Genomic DNA, 16003 nt, shown 5'->3' on the forward strand with positions numbered 1-16003 from the left:
GCGATGTATGCAAAACAAAACTTTTGAACCCTGAAAAATTAATAGAACATAAAAAGACACATCAAAAATTTTTATACATTTGTAATACTTGTAAAGTTGTATTTACCTTAAAATACAATTTGGTTAGAGCCCCAAAGAAATATAATTCAGAAAAAAACAATTAAATGCATATATTGTAGTTAAAGTTTGAAGAGATCAAGACATTTAAATAGACGTCTGAAAATTCACAATAAATGTGAAATTAAACGAACTTGTACAAAATGTGGAAAAAGACTTTCAAGGTTACGATATTCAAAAAGATATATGAAAATTCACAATTAATAAATTTATGGTGTATAATTTTTCACAATTGTGGGGTATTATGTCTAAAAAATTTTACTATCATGCAAGTTTAAGACTTTTTAAGAATATATTGAAGTCTCTTGTACAATACTCGAATTGATTGGCACTATTAAATTAACTACCCAACAAAGTGCGATTATTTTCCAAACTGTTAAACCGTTAAAACTCATCTGGACCCATGGTTAAACTGCACATGCATTCACCTCAAAAGAATTAAATCAACCCTAAGATAACCGAATGAACTTTTGGGATAATCTTTGACTACAAAACGGTTTAAACTGTGGGTGATGCGCAGGGGATAAAGGGGGTAGAAGAAACATAATAAAATATAAAACACAGCAAGAAAACAAACGAATAACAAGGTATTTTAAAAGTGATGGATGGGGAATGGAAGGAGAGGATGGGGGATTAGAGGCTGAATTCCCTTAAAATAATGTATAATATAGGGATATATGTATATGTTTACGGGGAATGGTGATAGTTTCAAGAAGGGGATATCGTTCAGTGCTGACTTGCATGAATAAATGTGTTATTCTCTATTTAATAATCAAATTTTGAGACTCTAAAAAAAGTTATTTATTACGAAAGTCGTCTTCTAAGAAAGTAAACTATGTACTTCTTGGCTCTTGGAAGTGTCAAGTGACAACTAAAATGAGCTGCTTATCCTTAACACATGAAGTCAGCAAGAGTTCTATAAAAGCATGTAAGACAAAGAAGTTTTGACTAAAACTTCGCGCAAGGTGCATTTCTTTGCACGGCGTTTTAGTTAGTAGCTCACAACTGTTTATCGAGTGTGGTCTAAAATCTGACTTCTCAGTTCATTAATTTTTGAATTGAAAAGAAGGAACAATAACATATTTGTCGTATTAAAATAGAATATTTCAATGTTATAAGATTGTGTAAGGTATTGTATTAGGATAAATTATTAATATCCAAATAGAGGCAATACCAAAGAGTTGAATAGTGTTAATGCTCTTATAAGAAAAGAAATACGTTAAAACACATTTTTCATAAAACAAAAATTTTTTTCCTTTCCTATTTTATAAATAAATAAATAGTTAGACTATTTGCTGGTCTTTTAGCCTGTACAGGAGCGTGACATTGCAGACCATGATCGTCAGTTTTAAATTCAAGACAGGGTTAAATGATAACGGTATTAAAAAACTACACATATTGTCATTTTATAATTTGTGGAGCTAATTTTTCAGCTCTTACTGTTGCACTGATTTTCTCTTTTTTTACAGCCAACTTAGCCAACTTTTCTATATAAAATTTTTGTTTCAATCAAAAGTGATGATAACGCGAACTCACATGTTTGGCTTTGTTTGTAAATCACTTAACATGCCTAAAGAAGCTGATACTTTAAAAAATATGTCATTACAGTGAAACAATAAGACTTTGTTTAAATTGTTCAAAGTCAGTCTAACTCTTGAAGAAGAAAATGTTAGTGTCTTTCTTAAAAACATGTTAATGATTCTCTTATAACATTACTTAAATAAATATAACAGTTATACAAACAGTTTGAAAAGTAGCATAAAAAATAAACTGCATTCTTTTAAGCAATCAATCAAAACTTTCTAAGTTGTTGTCTTATTTTAGATGAACTCTGCCATCCATTAAACTGCAGGAAATCAGAAATTTGTCTTCTTGAAGATGCATTTACGGCAGTTTGCATTTCTAAAAAAGTGCTGCTTAAATCAAGGTACGACAGATTTAATTTTATTCTTATTTCTTTTTTTTGCCTAAAAATACGAAGTTTATCATATTAACAACAGAAAAAAGCTTGACTCATTTAATTTATTCATGGTTCGGAACATGGATTGATACTATCCAAAACAAAATTATTTGTGTAGACTTGAGGAAGTTCATATTAGGGCTCTCAAAAGTAGCTTTACATTCCAGAAAAATTTAAAAATATTTTGTAACCCAATCTCTTTTGCATAAAAATCTGGCAGCTCCAAAAACTTTAACCCCATGACCGAATTGAACTCTATCAGTTATGGAGATAAACTTTTTTCTGACTGATAACTTCGCTAGACCTAGTCTTTTGGATGCATAAAATGACTAGAACTTAAGTACCCTTAGTAATATTAATCGTGAATCGGACACACGCTGTTCATTCTGTCGATACTACCTCAGTAGTCACTTCTCATGATTGAACAATCTTTATTGGAGTTTCTTTGGTTTTTACTGTGCTTGAGTGTCGTATTTATAAATAATAAGTAGTGATTTTACACTTTTACTACCTTCTAAGATTTACCACAAAAAAGTACATTTTAATAAGTGACTAAAAATCCTCTTTCTCATTTATTATATCATTGTTTAAACCAATGCACACAATTTCTGATACTATTCTTTTCACAAAATTTAATTTTGTGACGGCTTTTTACCAAATTTAAATCAAAATTGTAAAGTTCGTTGATGTACAAACAGATACTACTAAATTTTTTTTTTTAACTGACATACGATTCTACTGTTATCAAAAGTGTCTGTTTCATCTGTTACTCATTGCATAAATTCATTGAAAAGGTATTTCGTTTATAAGAGAATCAATTTATTCAAACGTTAAATTTGGTGAAGACTTTCATTTGAAAACTACTTTAAAATATCAATTTTCTCATTATAACAGTATTCATAAAATAAAGAAGCTTAACCAACTGAGCTGTAAGTTACATTGTTTTTTAAAGAGAACAGGTGCTTTGACACAAAATTATGTTTATGGGTTTTAGATGCATGCTTTTCAAACTTATAAAAAATGATCTGAGTTTTTTATTGGTAAAGTTACGTTAGTAGTTATTGCAACACAGTGGCTTGTCACAGCAAACCCTTACCACACTTGGTGAGAGTTTCCGAATGGGCCATTGTGCAACCACTTACAAGGAAGTGGGAGGACTACCCCTCCTCCTACATCACCTGGTAAGAGTTTCTGAACGAAGCCACTGTGCCACCGTTTACTTACTGTAGGAGGGGGTATCGCCTTCTTTTACACCTGAACTTAAGAGACTTTCCAGGCAGGCCACCGTACATTTTCCCTCTTTGCATTTTCTTTGTGTATGTGTTTAATAAGCGATTATACTGAAAGCGATTATTAGGAAAAGAAGTAAGTTTACGGTGAAATAACAACAAGATAAATAGATTTATTGTATTTTACTCTATAATTCATAGCATTAACAAGGGTATTGACATGAAAAGACGCAATATTGTATGCAATATCACACATGAGATCTTTTGTCAGAGTCTCCTGTTTTACAATGTCATGTGATACAATTTTTTTGTACATACTTTGCACAATGTTATCATTCAAATCACTCACAATATTATGTACAATGTTTGGTGTACAGTAATGAATTTGTGCTTCATACACACTACTACCTTTTTCTAAAATTAAGTTTATAAATTTCTGTGCTACGATAGGCATGTAATCTGATATTTCGCTGAATGTGTGTAAATTACAATCGACGCAATGTACATTAAATTTGTGTGAATGATTGAACGCTACTTTTTTCAACACTGAACTTCGATGACACTTCTTTGCAGCACTCTCGTTTTCACTTTGTTGTCTCATTTCTTCAATCTCGATGGCTTTTTCCTTATAACGCACTGTAAACTTCAAGGACCAGTTGGACCCGTAAATCTTGATATCTTGCAAGTTACTGTCTCCGTCGTATAGTACCTTTCAATTTTAAAGAAGGCTTATTTAAACTCGCTCAAACTAGAAACTACGAAAAGAATTCCTTCGAAATCTGCGCCCAACAGACGAGCGATAGGTTCCCTATCGTTATCTTACAATTTTTCGTACTCAAGCCCAACGATTACTTTTTTACCAAATGATTTATTCAATCCATAGAGCTTGCAAATAATCTGAGAAAGCATGATTGTTGATGTTTCCTTCGAGAATATTCAATGCACACTTACAAATGTACTTGGTAAGTGTCTTATCGGCTTTGCGCAACAGGGCCCTTTGTTGTTTGATGACGAGATGATGAAAAGTTTCTAAAATGGTAACGTGTTCTCGACCAAACAGGGAACATGACTTTGACGCCATTACAACGATACAATTGGAAGTTGGCTCACCGTTTCACTTCTTTTCATCTGCTTTTTAGATCAAGCTTTTTATATTTATACGTGTAAAACTTTGGCCCACCAGATATAAACGATGTTATGTACGTACCGATACCTTTCTTGAATAATTCGTCCGTAAGACAGCCAAGTGCTGTACCCAGAGGTAAATTAGGCTCTCGTTCTCGGCTCACGTGAAAAAGGGAATCTGTGTCACAATATAGTGCATGCGGTCCCAATACGTGTAAGTAGCTAAACAATTTCAACCAAGCTAGAGCAGTAACAAAAGCTGCTATAACTACGTTAGTTGACGCAGTTGAAGTTGGGATCTGGATTTTATAGCTCTTGTTCACATACAAAGTATCAGCGTTTACAGCCAAAATACTGTTACTATCTATTTCTGAACGGATAATTAACTCCACCAATCTTTTAGCGGTCATTGCGACTTCTGGTTTTTTTTTTTTTTTAATTCTTGCGTTGGCCTTATTTGCCCCACAAAGAATTCAGACACAATTTAGCAACAGATTTTAATCAATCATTATTATCTATTTCACTTTTATCGATGTTCAATCTTTCAGTCTCTCGTGTATTTTATGAATATACGTATCCTCACCTTCATTTGTGAGACACTCGGAGGGAAAAGCAGAGGCTTCTATTTGTTGTTTAAAAAACTCATCGATGTAATTCGCGAATAAACCTCCATCTTTAGTTTTTTGATTTAATTGTGTCATTCTATACTGCCGTGTTTCAAGAACATTTTTCATAACAAAATTTACTTGAACAGCCATTTTGACATCTTCAGATATCCATGTACGTCATCCAAGAATGCATTACGTGGGTTGAGGGACTTTTGTCTCCAATAACCTTCGTTTTCTTAAATAAAATGTCGATGATCCTCGTAGTCACGAATTTCTTTATTAAAAAGACATTTCCCATTTTTATCAGCTGGTAATTGCACGATACTACTTTTATTGATAGCACTGGTTCTATTGGATCTTTCGTTCACTGTATCACCAATTGTTAAAGAAAAATCTTTATTTATTTTAAAATATCATAGACAACCATGCCAGAAACAACCATGAAACAGTAACACAATACCACGATAATTATCTACACCAATTTGTGGAGCGCAACAAAGATTAATAACGATACATTTCGGCAATCTTTTCTCTTTGTATCGTCCAGCATGTTTGATGAGTCGATTGACAACACGCTTCTCCATCTAACACAACCACTTCAGCGCTACTTCAGACTTATTATTTACTAATTTGTAACCTCTTGGTGATATAATACCGATTTGGTTTTTCCTTAAAAAATTTTTTTGTAGACACGCATACATGTCGAGGCTATTGTCGTACACTTAGTCAAAAGATCCACTTGGAATTTTGCGAAATTTTTTTTAGTAGCTACGCAAGCTCATCTTGAAATTTTAAGATTTTGTTTGCAGTTCTTAATGATTTCTTGTTGAAAGTTAAATATGTATTCGTTAGCTACTTATTCGTCATACCATTTTAAAAAATTTTCTTTTTCTTGCACGGACATGCTATCGTGAAATCTATCGCGCGAATATAGTAGGAGAGGACCTACGTGTGATTGATTTTCAGGTGTGTTGAAAAAATGTGGTAAACCGCCCTTTGCAAAACCAGTCAGACCATACGCTTTGGGTAAACTACTCAAAGGCCTAAAAATAATCAAGACTGTCGATAAATTTTATCTTTATAAATTCCATCGAAAAAATTTCAGACCCATTCATTGATAAATGGTGCCACTTGCTCACTGTGTGTTTCAACGATATACTTCAAAATACATTGTGCGTCTAATCCTTGGGCGTTGTAGGCTATACAGACAACTCGCTTAAAATATTTTTAATCATCTAGCACGAGATCTATTAATTGTTTTATCGGATTAATTCGAAAAATATATTCGCGTATTCCACAGTGGTAAAATCTCGTTGAAACTGACTTTTTTTCTAAATCGATACAAAAATGACAAACTTGTTTCACGATACATAAATTTACTAAATGAATTCTTTTTTATCGTCACCCAATACTGATACTAACTGTTGTGTCTCAAAGTCAAAATACAGTACTACGAACGGCGCTTTGTTATAAGACCTTCTAATGGGCTGTATATCGCAGAGATGACTAATATTACCGTTCTTCACGTGTATTACAAAAAGAAATTTCACAAGTGTGTATTTGTTTTTTGTTTGTTCACACAACATACTTGACAAACTTTTATTTTTTAGCAAACAATGGATGACTTATTAAACGACCCTTTATCCAAGTGATTTTTAAAACAGTTGTTATTAATAAGCGATCGATTGCATAAGTCACATTTTTTAGAGTTCTCTGTTATTTTCCACTTTGGTGATTGAAAATATTTATAATATTTTTTAGAGCATCTATGATCTTCTACGTGCCAAAAGCTTCTATTACAAGGTGTACGGTAACTCATACTTTCACTCACCCCTATCAAATTTAGAATCGATTCCAAGTGTTGTTGATTTTCGTAATACATTAATCGTAGTATGTTAGTTACGCTTCCATTTGTATCTACGACAGTACGTATACCATCGTACAAGGTGGGATGACCACGACCAAAATTTCGTAAGGAATATACAACAACAACTGTTCCACGAGTGGCAAAAAATAATTGAAAATCATAAATTTCATTAAGACCGCATCCTATCTTCAGTACTCTGACCCTCACTTCTCTAACCAAATCATTAGCTGTTTTTTTTCTTCGTCGGTCCATAATCGCGTCTAATAGAGTTCCAATATTGATGCAGCTTATCTGTACGTATTTGCCCCCTGATAACGTATTCATAGGCTGCTACCAAGGATCTCGGAAGGCAGAGGTTGTCATAGTTTCTAATAGTTAGTACAGATTGTTTATTTACTGTATCTTTAGTTAATCATACGCAGCCACACCCTCTAGTAGCATTTGCAATTGAACATATAATTGACAGTGTATCATCAATTTCAAAATCGTTTGAACTTCGGACAGCACCAAACAACACTTCCTACAAATCTTCGACACATCCACTGAGAATCATTTCTTACATTTTACATATTCGATGAAAAACAAAAATTTCAGATTTTGTATTCTATACGAGTAATAAATACCTTACTTGGCAATTTTACACAGTGTGTATCATACAGGCGTTCACGAGCGTGTATGTAACTTGAGACTCCTGAGGCGCATGATATGTGTATATCACATGTTATTTATTGAAAAGAACACTACGATTCCTTTCAAATTTTTGTATTTTATTCGAATGTCTTGCTCAATGGAACTGTTTATTTTTGTGCACAAAGGGGTCTCTTATTACTTTCGTCCGTGTGTACTTGCACAGGATGCATTTTATAGTCGTGTGCACGCGCACGCACGTATGTAACTTTAGACGCTTGGAACCTTGGACAGACTGTTTTGAGGAAAGAATCATTTATGACACAAATATTACAGAAAGAAAAATACCATTATTGCAATTCTTGTATATTATCCCTCACAATAGAATACTGTTTTGTGTTGAGCTTGACAGAAAGATTATATGTCACGAGAAATTGTGTTAACAAAGAGAGTCGATAACGGTATTTGTTTCTGCGTAAAAGACTCAACAAGCTCATTCACAGTTTTTTTTATTTCTACGATGTGATTGCCACTCTTTTCGAGGAGATCCCTTTTCTCAAGTCTCACGGCATTTATGCACAGTGGGCATTATACATACGTGTGGGTGTTCATGTTTATTTTCTTACACGTTACGACCCTCGTTCTGTCTAACGAAGAAAAAACATATGTAGAGACATAAGTAAACAGTATATCATATGACGTGACACATGTTTATATGTGTCTCATGAATAAATTGTGCTGACTATGAAACTTCAAGTTACCACTTATTGGTACGATGTGAACCACCAAGTTAAATGGCATTATGCTTTCGGAGGATAAGGATCCTTTGAAATCTGAAACAATTTCAAACAGTGATATTATAACTGAGAGTGCTCGACAACCGCAGCCTGATCCGATTTTTCTAGAAATTTTATGGGCACGTCGTGAACGATCGTAGCCACCTACAAGTTTCTGGGAGTTTAATTTATTACTGCACCGCTGTTATACCGTTATCATTTTAGAATATATATCAATCAAGCTCAGTAAATTTTAAAATTTCAGCGAGAGATTTTGGACTAGTCAATCGACAATGGTTGCCCTAAAAAACGTTTTACAGGGCACGAAATAATAGTGAACCAGTGCGCGCAGTGATTTGTTTCAGTCAAAAAAATTACATGCACATGTGCCATTATCTTACGAAAAAGTATTAAAAGTTAGTAAACAGACGATATATTTTTCAAAAACTATGTAAAACTTTTTTTTTCAGTAAAAATTTTTCAATAAGACTTTTTTCGATTGCCTTTAAAAAAAGGCCTATTTGTGAAGTCAAGTGTGATAGAGACACCGAAGTTGTAATAAATAGTGATTTTGATTATATTGCGTGTTTAAATGTAACGATGCGGAGTGGAAGTGATGATTCACATAAGAGCAATGATAGTGACAAAATAAACTTTTTTAAGTCAAAACTCACTGGTTGTGTGCGAAGGAATTTCAATAGATTTGATAAATATGAAGTTCGCAAGCTACGACTCTGGAAGAAAAAAAGTACAGAAAAATGGCACAGGTAGAATGGCCCGAGTGGATTGATTGGTCCACATTGTATCAGAATCTATAAGAAATAAGGTAAAAAATTTAAATCATGATACTTTTTCTCTACCAGTAAGATGTAAATAAATGCTTCTGTACACAGTTTTTGCTCATCATAATCTCTCACTCCTTATACAGTATAGTTCAACATACTTAGTGTGTAATAGGATACCTATAATATTATACCACGTCGTTCTCTCTCTACTACTTCAAGATTTCACGTATCCTTCCCACCCATCGTACCACCTTCTTTACTCTGAAAAATCCAGGTATCATCGGCGGCAGAGGGAGAGGGGTTGTTCTCCCTACTTCCCCGTAAATGAGCGGTGGCACAATGGCCTGTTCAAAAACTCTCACCAGGTGATGAGTCCCCTTTTACTTACGTTGAAAAAATAAACGCTTTTGTTATTCTAACGTTTATGTGCACATTCAAAGTCCTAATAATAATTATTGTAAGTGCTTAATACTGCGCTGATTTACTTTTTTATAAATACTAATCAAAGTATAATTGATGTAACACTAATAAAAGAGAGGTGTGTAACTATGTTCACATTTCAATTTCAATAGACAGATTTTTTTCGCAATCTTTCATGATTAGATCTGTAAACAAGGAAAAAGTAGGCTAGCCTATGGGCATGACACCAGTAACCTGATAGAAACATTCATTTAAAAAAATACTATGTGTTTGTAAGCAAAAATTTTGTACAGTCTTTGAAAACTTCAAACGGGATTTCGCAGTCACTAATATTGTACGAACTTTCTCTATACTTTTAGAAAAATTGTGCCAACTTTTATGCTACTTGCATGCACATGTTTTCGCTCCCACTTTTAAGCCATTGCTGTAACAAAGACTTTTATCGCGTTCCTCCTTTTTGTGCCAGTTTGATGCAATTATCACTGCTGAGCACTTATTGAGCTTTGTTCAATGTTATCTTTTTTATTCTATGTCTCAAATTTTTCCTATCTCAAAGTGTACTGCGAAGGGTTATGTCTTATGGTCGATAATAGTTACTCTATATTTCTCTTGCCTGATCTGCTTCTAGTATAGTAGAATTAGCTAAAAATCGTAACAATATTCCCAAAATTTTGACTAGCTCGAAGAAAATAGGTTAGTAGTTTCAATGTATCATAACAAATTGAAACAAAATCTTACAAGTAGAAATGTCAGCAAGAGCCCCAAAAAAAATGGCAAAAATGTCCAAAATATGTTTTTCGCCTCTAGAAGAAGACCGACGAATCGTACATAAAAAAGTGTCACATAAAAAATATATGCTTATCCAAGAAGAACAAAATAAGCCACGTTGGGTTCAGATCAGTTCAGCCGTTTTTTCGCCAATCGCAAAACACTGCCATCTTAAGCCATTTTTTCGTAAACTCAATAACTCACATTCTGTACAATATTAAGAGCTGAAATTTCAACACAAGACATATATCATAGTCCTTATCATACCCACGAAATTTTAGCTTAATCGGTTCTAAAAATTTTGTGAACCACAGCAGAAACCGAAAAAAGGTCCTCTTTAAAAAAGTTGTTAGTCAACATAGGTACATTTTTTAAATGTATTTCACTTTGTCTTTATTCACTATACAAGAACCTTAAATGCCATATATTTTCACCAATTAGAAGTATCTTGAAAATTTTTGAACGTACTTGAGGAAAACATGCATGTGGAAAGTGGGAGAGGCCTCCAGCGGCACCTGGCGGCTAGTCGAGCGGCCAATTTTACTGACCGGAGAGCAAAAAGCCGTTTTCTGCAATCAATTTTTAAGATACTTTTAATTAGTAAAAATGAATAGCGTTTTAAGAATTTGTAGAATAAATATATACGAATTGAAATAGGTTTAAAAAATGACTTTTGGGTCAGTGCCTAAGCACACGATCAGTAAGAGCTAATTTGGGAGTGCGAATGAAAACTGCAAAAAAATTAGGTGTTAGTTTGAGCAACGTTTCGTTGGTCTTAACGCCAACCTCATCAGACTCAGTCTATATCGTTAAGACGATCGTTACAGACAGTCTGACACCTGACTTTTTGGAGTTTTCATTCGTACTCCCAAATTAGCTCTTACTGATCGTGTGCTTATCGTGCACTGACCCTCAAGTCATCATGGAAACAACTGAGAGCAGAACGACATATTCAACAAACGAGAACCTTCTTTCGGTTTTCGCTGCGGTTCGAAAAAAGTTAAGAACTGATTAAGCGAAGACTTTGTGTGTATGATTAAGACTATGAGACATGTCTAGTGTTTAAATTTTGGCTCTTAATATTGTATAGAATGCGAGTTATTGAATTTAAAAAAAAATGGCTTAAAATGGCAGTTTTTTACGACTAGTGAAAAAGTGGCTGAACCAATCTGAACCCAAAGTGGCTCATTTTTTTCTTCTTAGAAGTGCACATCTTTTTTACTTGACACATTTTTTTTTGTACGATTCTTCGGTCTTCTTCAAGACTCAAAAAGCATGTTTTTACTATTTTTGCCATTTTTTGGAGGCTTTTGCTCACATTTCTACTAGTTAAGTTTTGTTTCGATTTGTTATAATACATTGGAACTACCAACCTATTTTCTTTAAACTAGTCACAATTTTATCATACTATTTTGGTTGTTTCAAGATGCGTCGCGAGCTACTTTTCCTCTTTCACACACACACACACACACACACACATACATACCGTCCGACCGTACTCTACAGGCAAACTACTTCTCTTAGAGTCTGCTGTCCTCTTCTTTCTTGGCTTACAGTCCACAATACCTAAGCAATTATCAAAAAGTGTGTTACAGATGTATATTGATAGACCGTATGAAAAAAAGCATAGCTCAGGCTTATATAAAAAGAGTACAGCTCACGCGGTTGGATAGAAAGAAGCATAGCTCTTGGCATTCAAGTAAAAAAACACAGTTCACGCGTATGGATGAAAACAAGTATGGCTCATCACATGCTAGTGAAACAAAGCACAGCTTAAACTTTCGGATGAAAGCAAGCACAGCTCATTATTCAACCTATTTGCATACTTAGACGAAAAGTATAATGGACTTAATTATGTCAAAGAATTGTTTACATTTTTGGATAAGTAATTTAACAATTTTCTTACTATGCAGTCTATGACATTCATATTATATCTACAAATGTTACACTAATTAATTTAAGAGAGGTTAGGCAATTTTTGTACAAGATGTGAGCAGGTCCTTGCATTTTAGTAAATCCTTTACATGTATTATGTATGACTACAATGTATAAGTAGGCCTTTCTAGTTTTTTAGAATTATTAGTAGATAAAAAAAACCATAGGCAAGTAAGCGTCAGCGATAAGGAACTTAATAGTTTTTTAGTATTAAAAACAAATATAATTTACCCTTAAGTAAAAAAGCATCGCTGATTAAAAACTTAACAGTTTTTCAATATTACTGATAAATGAAATACGATTTCAGGCAAGTAAGTAAGCATCAGCTATTTAAAATCCAATAGTTCTTTAGTATTATTAATTAATAATATACGCTTTTAAATGAAGAAGCATTGGTGATTAGAAATCCATCAGTTAGTGAGTATTATTAATTAAGAAAGTACGATCTCAGATCAGTAAGTGTCGGTGGTTAGAAACCCAGTAGTTGTTTGGTATTATTTACGAATAAAATACAAACTCAGGCAAGTAAACATCGGCGATTAGAAGCCCAACATAATTTTTTCAATTATCAATAAATAAAATACGATCTTAGGCGAGTAAGCATCGACGTTAAGGAGATGAACAGTTATCAAGTCCTATTAGAAGAAGTATCGGTGATTAGAAACTCAACAGTTTCAGTGTTATCGATGAATAAATAGGCTCCTGAGTGAGTAAGTGTTGGTCATAATAAATCCATTATTTTTCCAGTATTATTGATAAAGAAAATTTAATTTTAGGTGTGTAACCATGGGAAATTAAAACTCCAACAGATTCTTTTATTGTTAATAAATAAATTACGCATGTCGATAAGTAAGCATTCTCAAATAGAAACACAACTCTCATTTAGTGTATTTATTGATAAAATATGATCTCATGCAAGTAAGCATCGGCGATGAGAAACACAAGAGTTTTCCAATTTTATTTATACATAAAATGCGATCTAATGTGAATAAGCATCCATTCCTGGAAACCCAAAAGTTTCTTAGAAATTTAGAGAAAACAAAATACGCTATTTGGTGTTTAAGCATTGGTGGCTAAAAACATAACATAATTTAGTATTATTAAATTGTAAAGTATGCTTTTAGGGAAGCAAGCACCACTGATTAGAAACCTAATAAATTTTAGTATTATGACTAAATAAAATGTGCTCCTAGGCGAGCCAGCATTGTTAATTACTGACATAACTATTTTTAAGTGTTGTGTATTATACTAGTTTCTTACTAGGTGAGCAAGAATTGTCGATCAAAAAGTGAACTGTATTTTTTTACTATTTAAAAATGAAACATACCTCTAAACGATAGTATAAGCAATTAGCGATTTTGATTACAATGAGCACTCCAACCTATATCCTAGCAAAAAAACCCATGGATTAAAGTATCACCTGACTATAGTTGCATATAATAACAATAAAAAACAACATTTTAATAAAGGAATGGTTATACGGCTCATACATTTTCATGATACATATTGATATACAAAAAAAGTTATCTAAAAACATGCTGTTTCCATTTTCTTCTCTAAGTAAATAAAAAACCATTTAAATTGAAAAACAGATATGATATCTGGAATTAGCTTTTTCTATTTATGAGCAATTTAGATTGAAATAGTCTTTCTAAGTGATAGTTTTATTGAACACAATTTTTTTCTAACAACAATGCATCTCACAACCTATAGTTACAAAATTTTACTATTCTATGTATGAATCTTATATTACTTCGTTTTTCTAGCTTTTAAAACTCACTTGATATTTTTTTCAATTATAAGGTAAAAGCACCAGTACGTGAACACTTTTTCTATAAAGTCTTTGTTTTCTCATTTTTATTGAATTTCTGATTTGCATAACAACAAAACAGTCATTGCGAGAGAGGTTATGTTAGCTGCCTTCTACTGATTTCTATTTTTATTATGTATTGCAAATAACCAAATCGAAAAATTTCTTTCTAATTTCATTGGTAACATATTATGAAAACCATAACGACTGGCTTAACATACTATTATTATTGATTAACAGTGATTTCAATCGTCTTTATGTGTTCGAGTACTGGGCATAGGTAAAACCTAATGGTACCAGTACCTTAACAGTCTCACAAGCGACCTCATACAAGTGGCACGAATAAATAATTTTTTTCTCGTTGAATTCAAAGACTTACTGAAATTTAAATTTCGTTTTATCTAAAGAACGATCAAAGGATATCAGAAACATTTTTTTTTTATCCACTTAGATTAAAAATAGTTTATTCAAGCTGTCCAATCAACTGGTGCAATTTTAAAAAGTGTTCATGTACTGGTGCTTTTACCTTACTAGCAAATAATAACGAAACTTGTAGTTAAAACATAAAATAGATATGAATTTTATATGTTTCTACACCATTACTGCCAAAACACAGTACATGACTACAGCAGATGGCAGAACATTCACAAGGTTTGCTATCCGAAAAAGAGAATTTGTGCATCACAAGAGGATGCCTGCAATGCCTTGTTTATCGTCAAGGGCTACTGTTGGTGCTGTTACCTTCTCAACGTAAACTAACGTCAGCGTCACTCAACCTACGGAGCCCCTAATCGATACATCTGAGGATATCTTTCAGTGGGGTATACACATATATGCTTGTCAATATTTGTGACAAAGAGGCAATAATTATTTCTGTAGTGAAAATCTTTTTCTTAAAGTTTTTCGCAATCGTGTTTAGATTAAAATTTGTATATGCTTGCCATCATTCACATATATTAATACGTAGATGTACTAACGTATACATACACAATACACCCTTGGAAACAAAAATATTATAATTTTGAAAGTTAGAAAGGAAAGCGTTCATTAAAAAATCTCATTTATTGTCTACTCTGCTTTGCAATACACTTTTATTAAGCGAAAATATAGTGATTTTCATAATAACCTATACAATAAATAAATACATACAAAAAATTGTAAGTTTTAATTTTTTTGGTAAACTTGAAACCTTTGATAGTTAGAAGTTATGTTGAATAACTTAAAAATCAGACACAAGTTAATGCATAATAACTGTTATTTAACATTAATAATCATTGTAAGTAATAATACACAATATTAAAGTTATAACAGTTCTCAAATGATGATTACTTAAATTACTAATTAGGTTGGCTTGAGTATTAGAGCTGACGATAACAATTTAATATTACAACATGTTCAGTGCTAATATCTTCAGCACTTGTAGCTAACTGACTAGAATACGCTGACAAAGAAAGGCAATAATGTTAATAACTGTTTAGCTATCTTCTGTCGTAATATCTCGTGGAAATTATAAGCCACGACAGTGAGTAAATATGTGTGTGTTAAGTACGAACATTCTCCTTCCACAAGGAGATTTGTCAGCAGCAGGATTGCTCACTCCATTTGTAACGTGGCTTGGTAAAGCGTAATATTTGCGCTTGCTGGGCCGAGCACCAGGCAAAGGACAGGAATTAGCGAGTGGGAAAATTACTGGCACACAAACACGAGTTATCTGGATAGATTTTCTCTTTATTTATCCTTTTTCTACATAACTAAACCCAGAATATGTATCGTTTCGAGAGCTGGTGTGAAAAACACCACAGGCGCGAGTTGCCAAATCATGGCGAACAGAAACGAGGGGCACTCAAGCAAAAGGGCCATGTAAACACGTATGTCTCGGGCGCTAGGCAATACATTTCTGATCTACTCACGATTCCCGTGATTCACGCGTGTATCCAACATGATTCACGATCGGTGAAAAACCGATGATCGATCCC

At 33.2% G+C, this 16003-nt stretch overlaps 1 protein-coding gene across 1 annotated transcript in view; it reads left to right on the forward strand.

The window, feature by feature from the left end:
* Cow (Proteoglycan Cow) overlaps window positions 1–16003 on the forward strand; it is a 912191-nt gene that overhangs the window by 241386 nt on the left and 654802 nt on the right. The window contains exon 3 of the mRNA XM_089596981.1: window positions 1942–2044. Coding sequence (XP_089453107.1) covers window positions 1942–2044 — 103 coding nt within the window. The remainder of the gene's footprint in view (window positions 1–1941; window positions 2045–16003) is intronic.

The sequence above is a fragment of the Copidosoma floridanum genome, unplaced genomic scaffold, assembly GCF_036245765.1.
Source record: "Copidosoma floridanum isolate Cflo_tuat_1 unplaced genomic scaffold, Cflo_Japanese_pri ptg000030l, whole genome shotgun sequence".
Lineage (NCBI taxonomy): Eukaryota > Metazoa > Arthropoda > Insecta > Hymenoptera > Encyrtidae > Copidosoma > Copidosoma floridanum.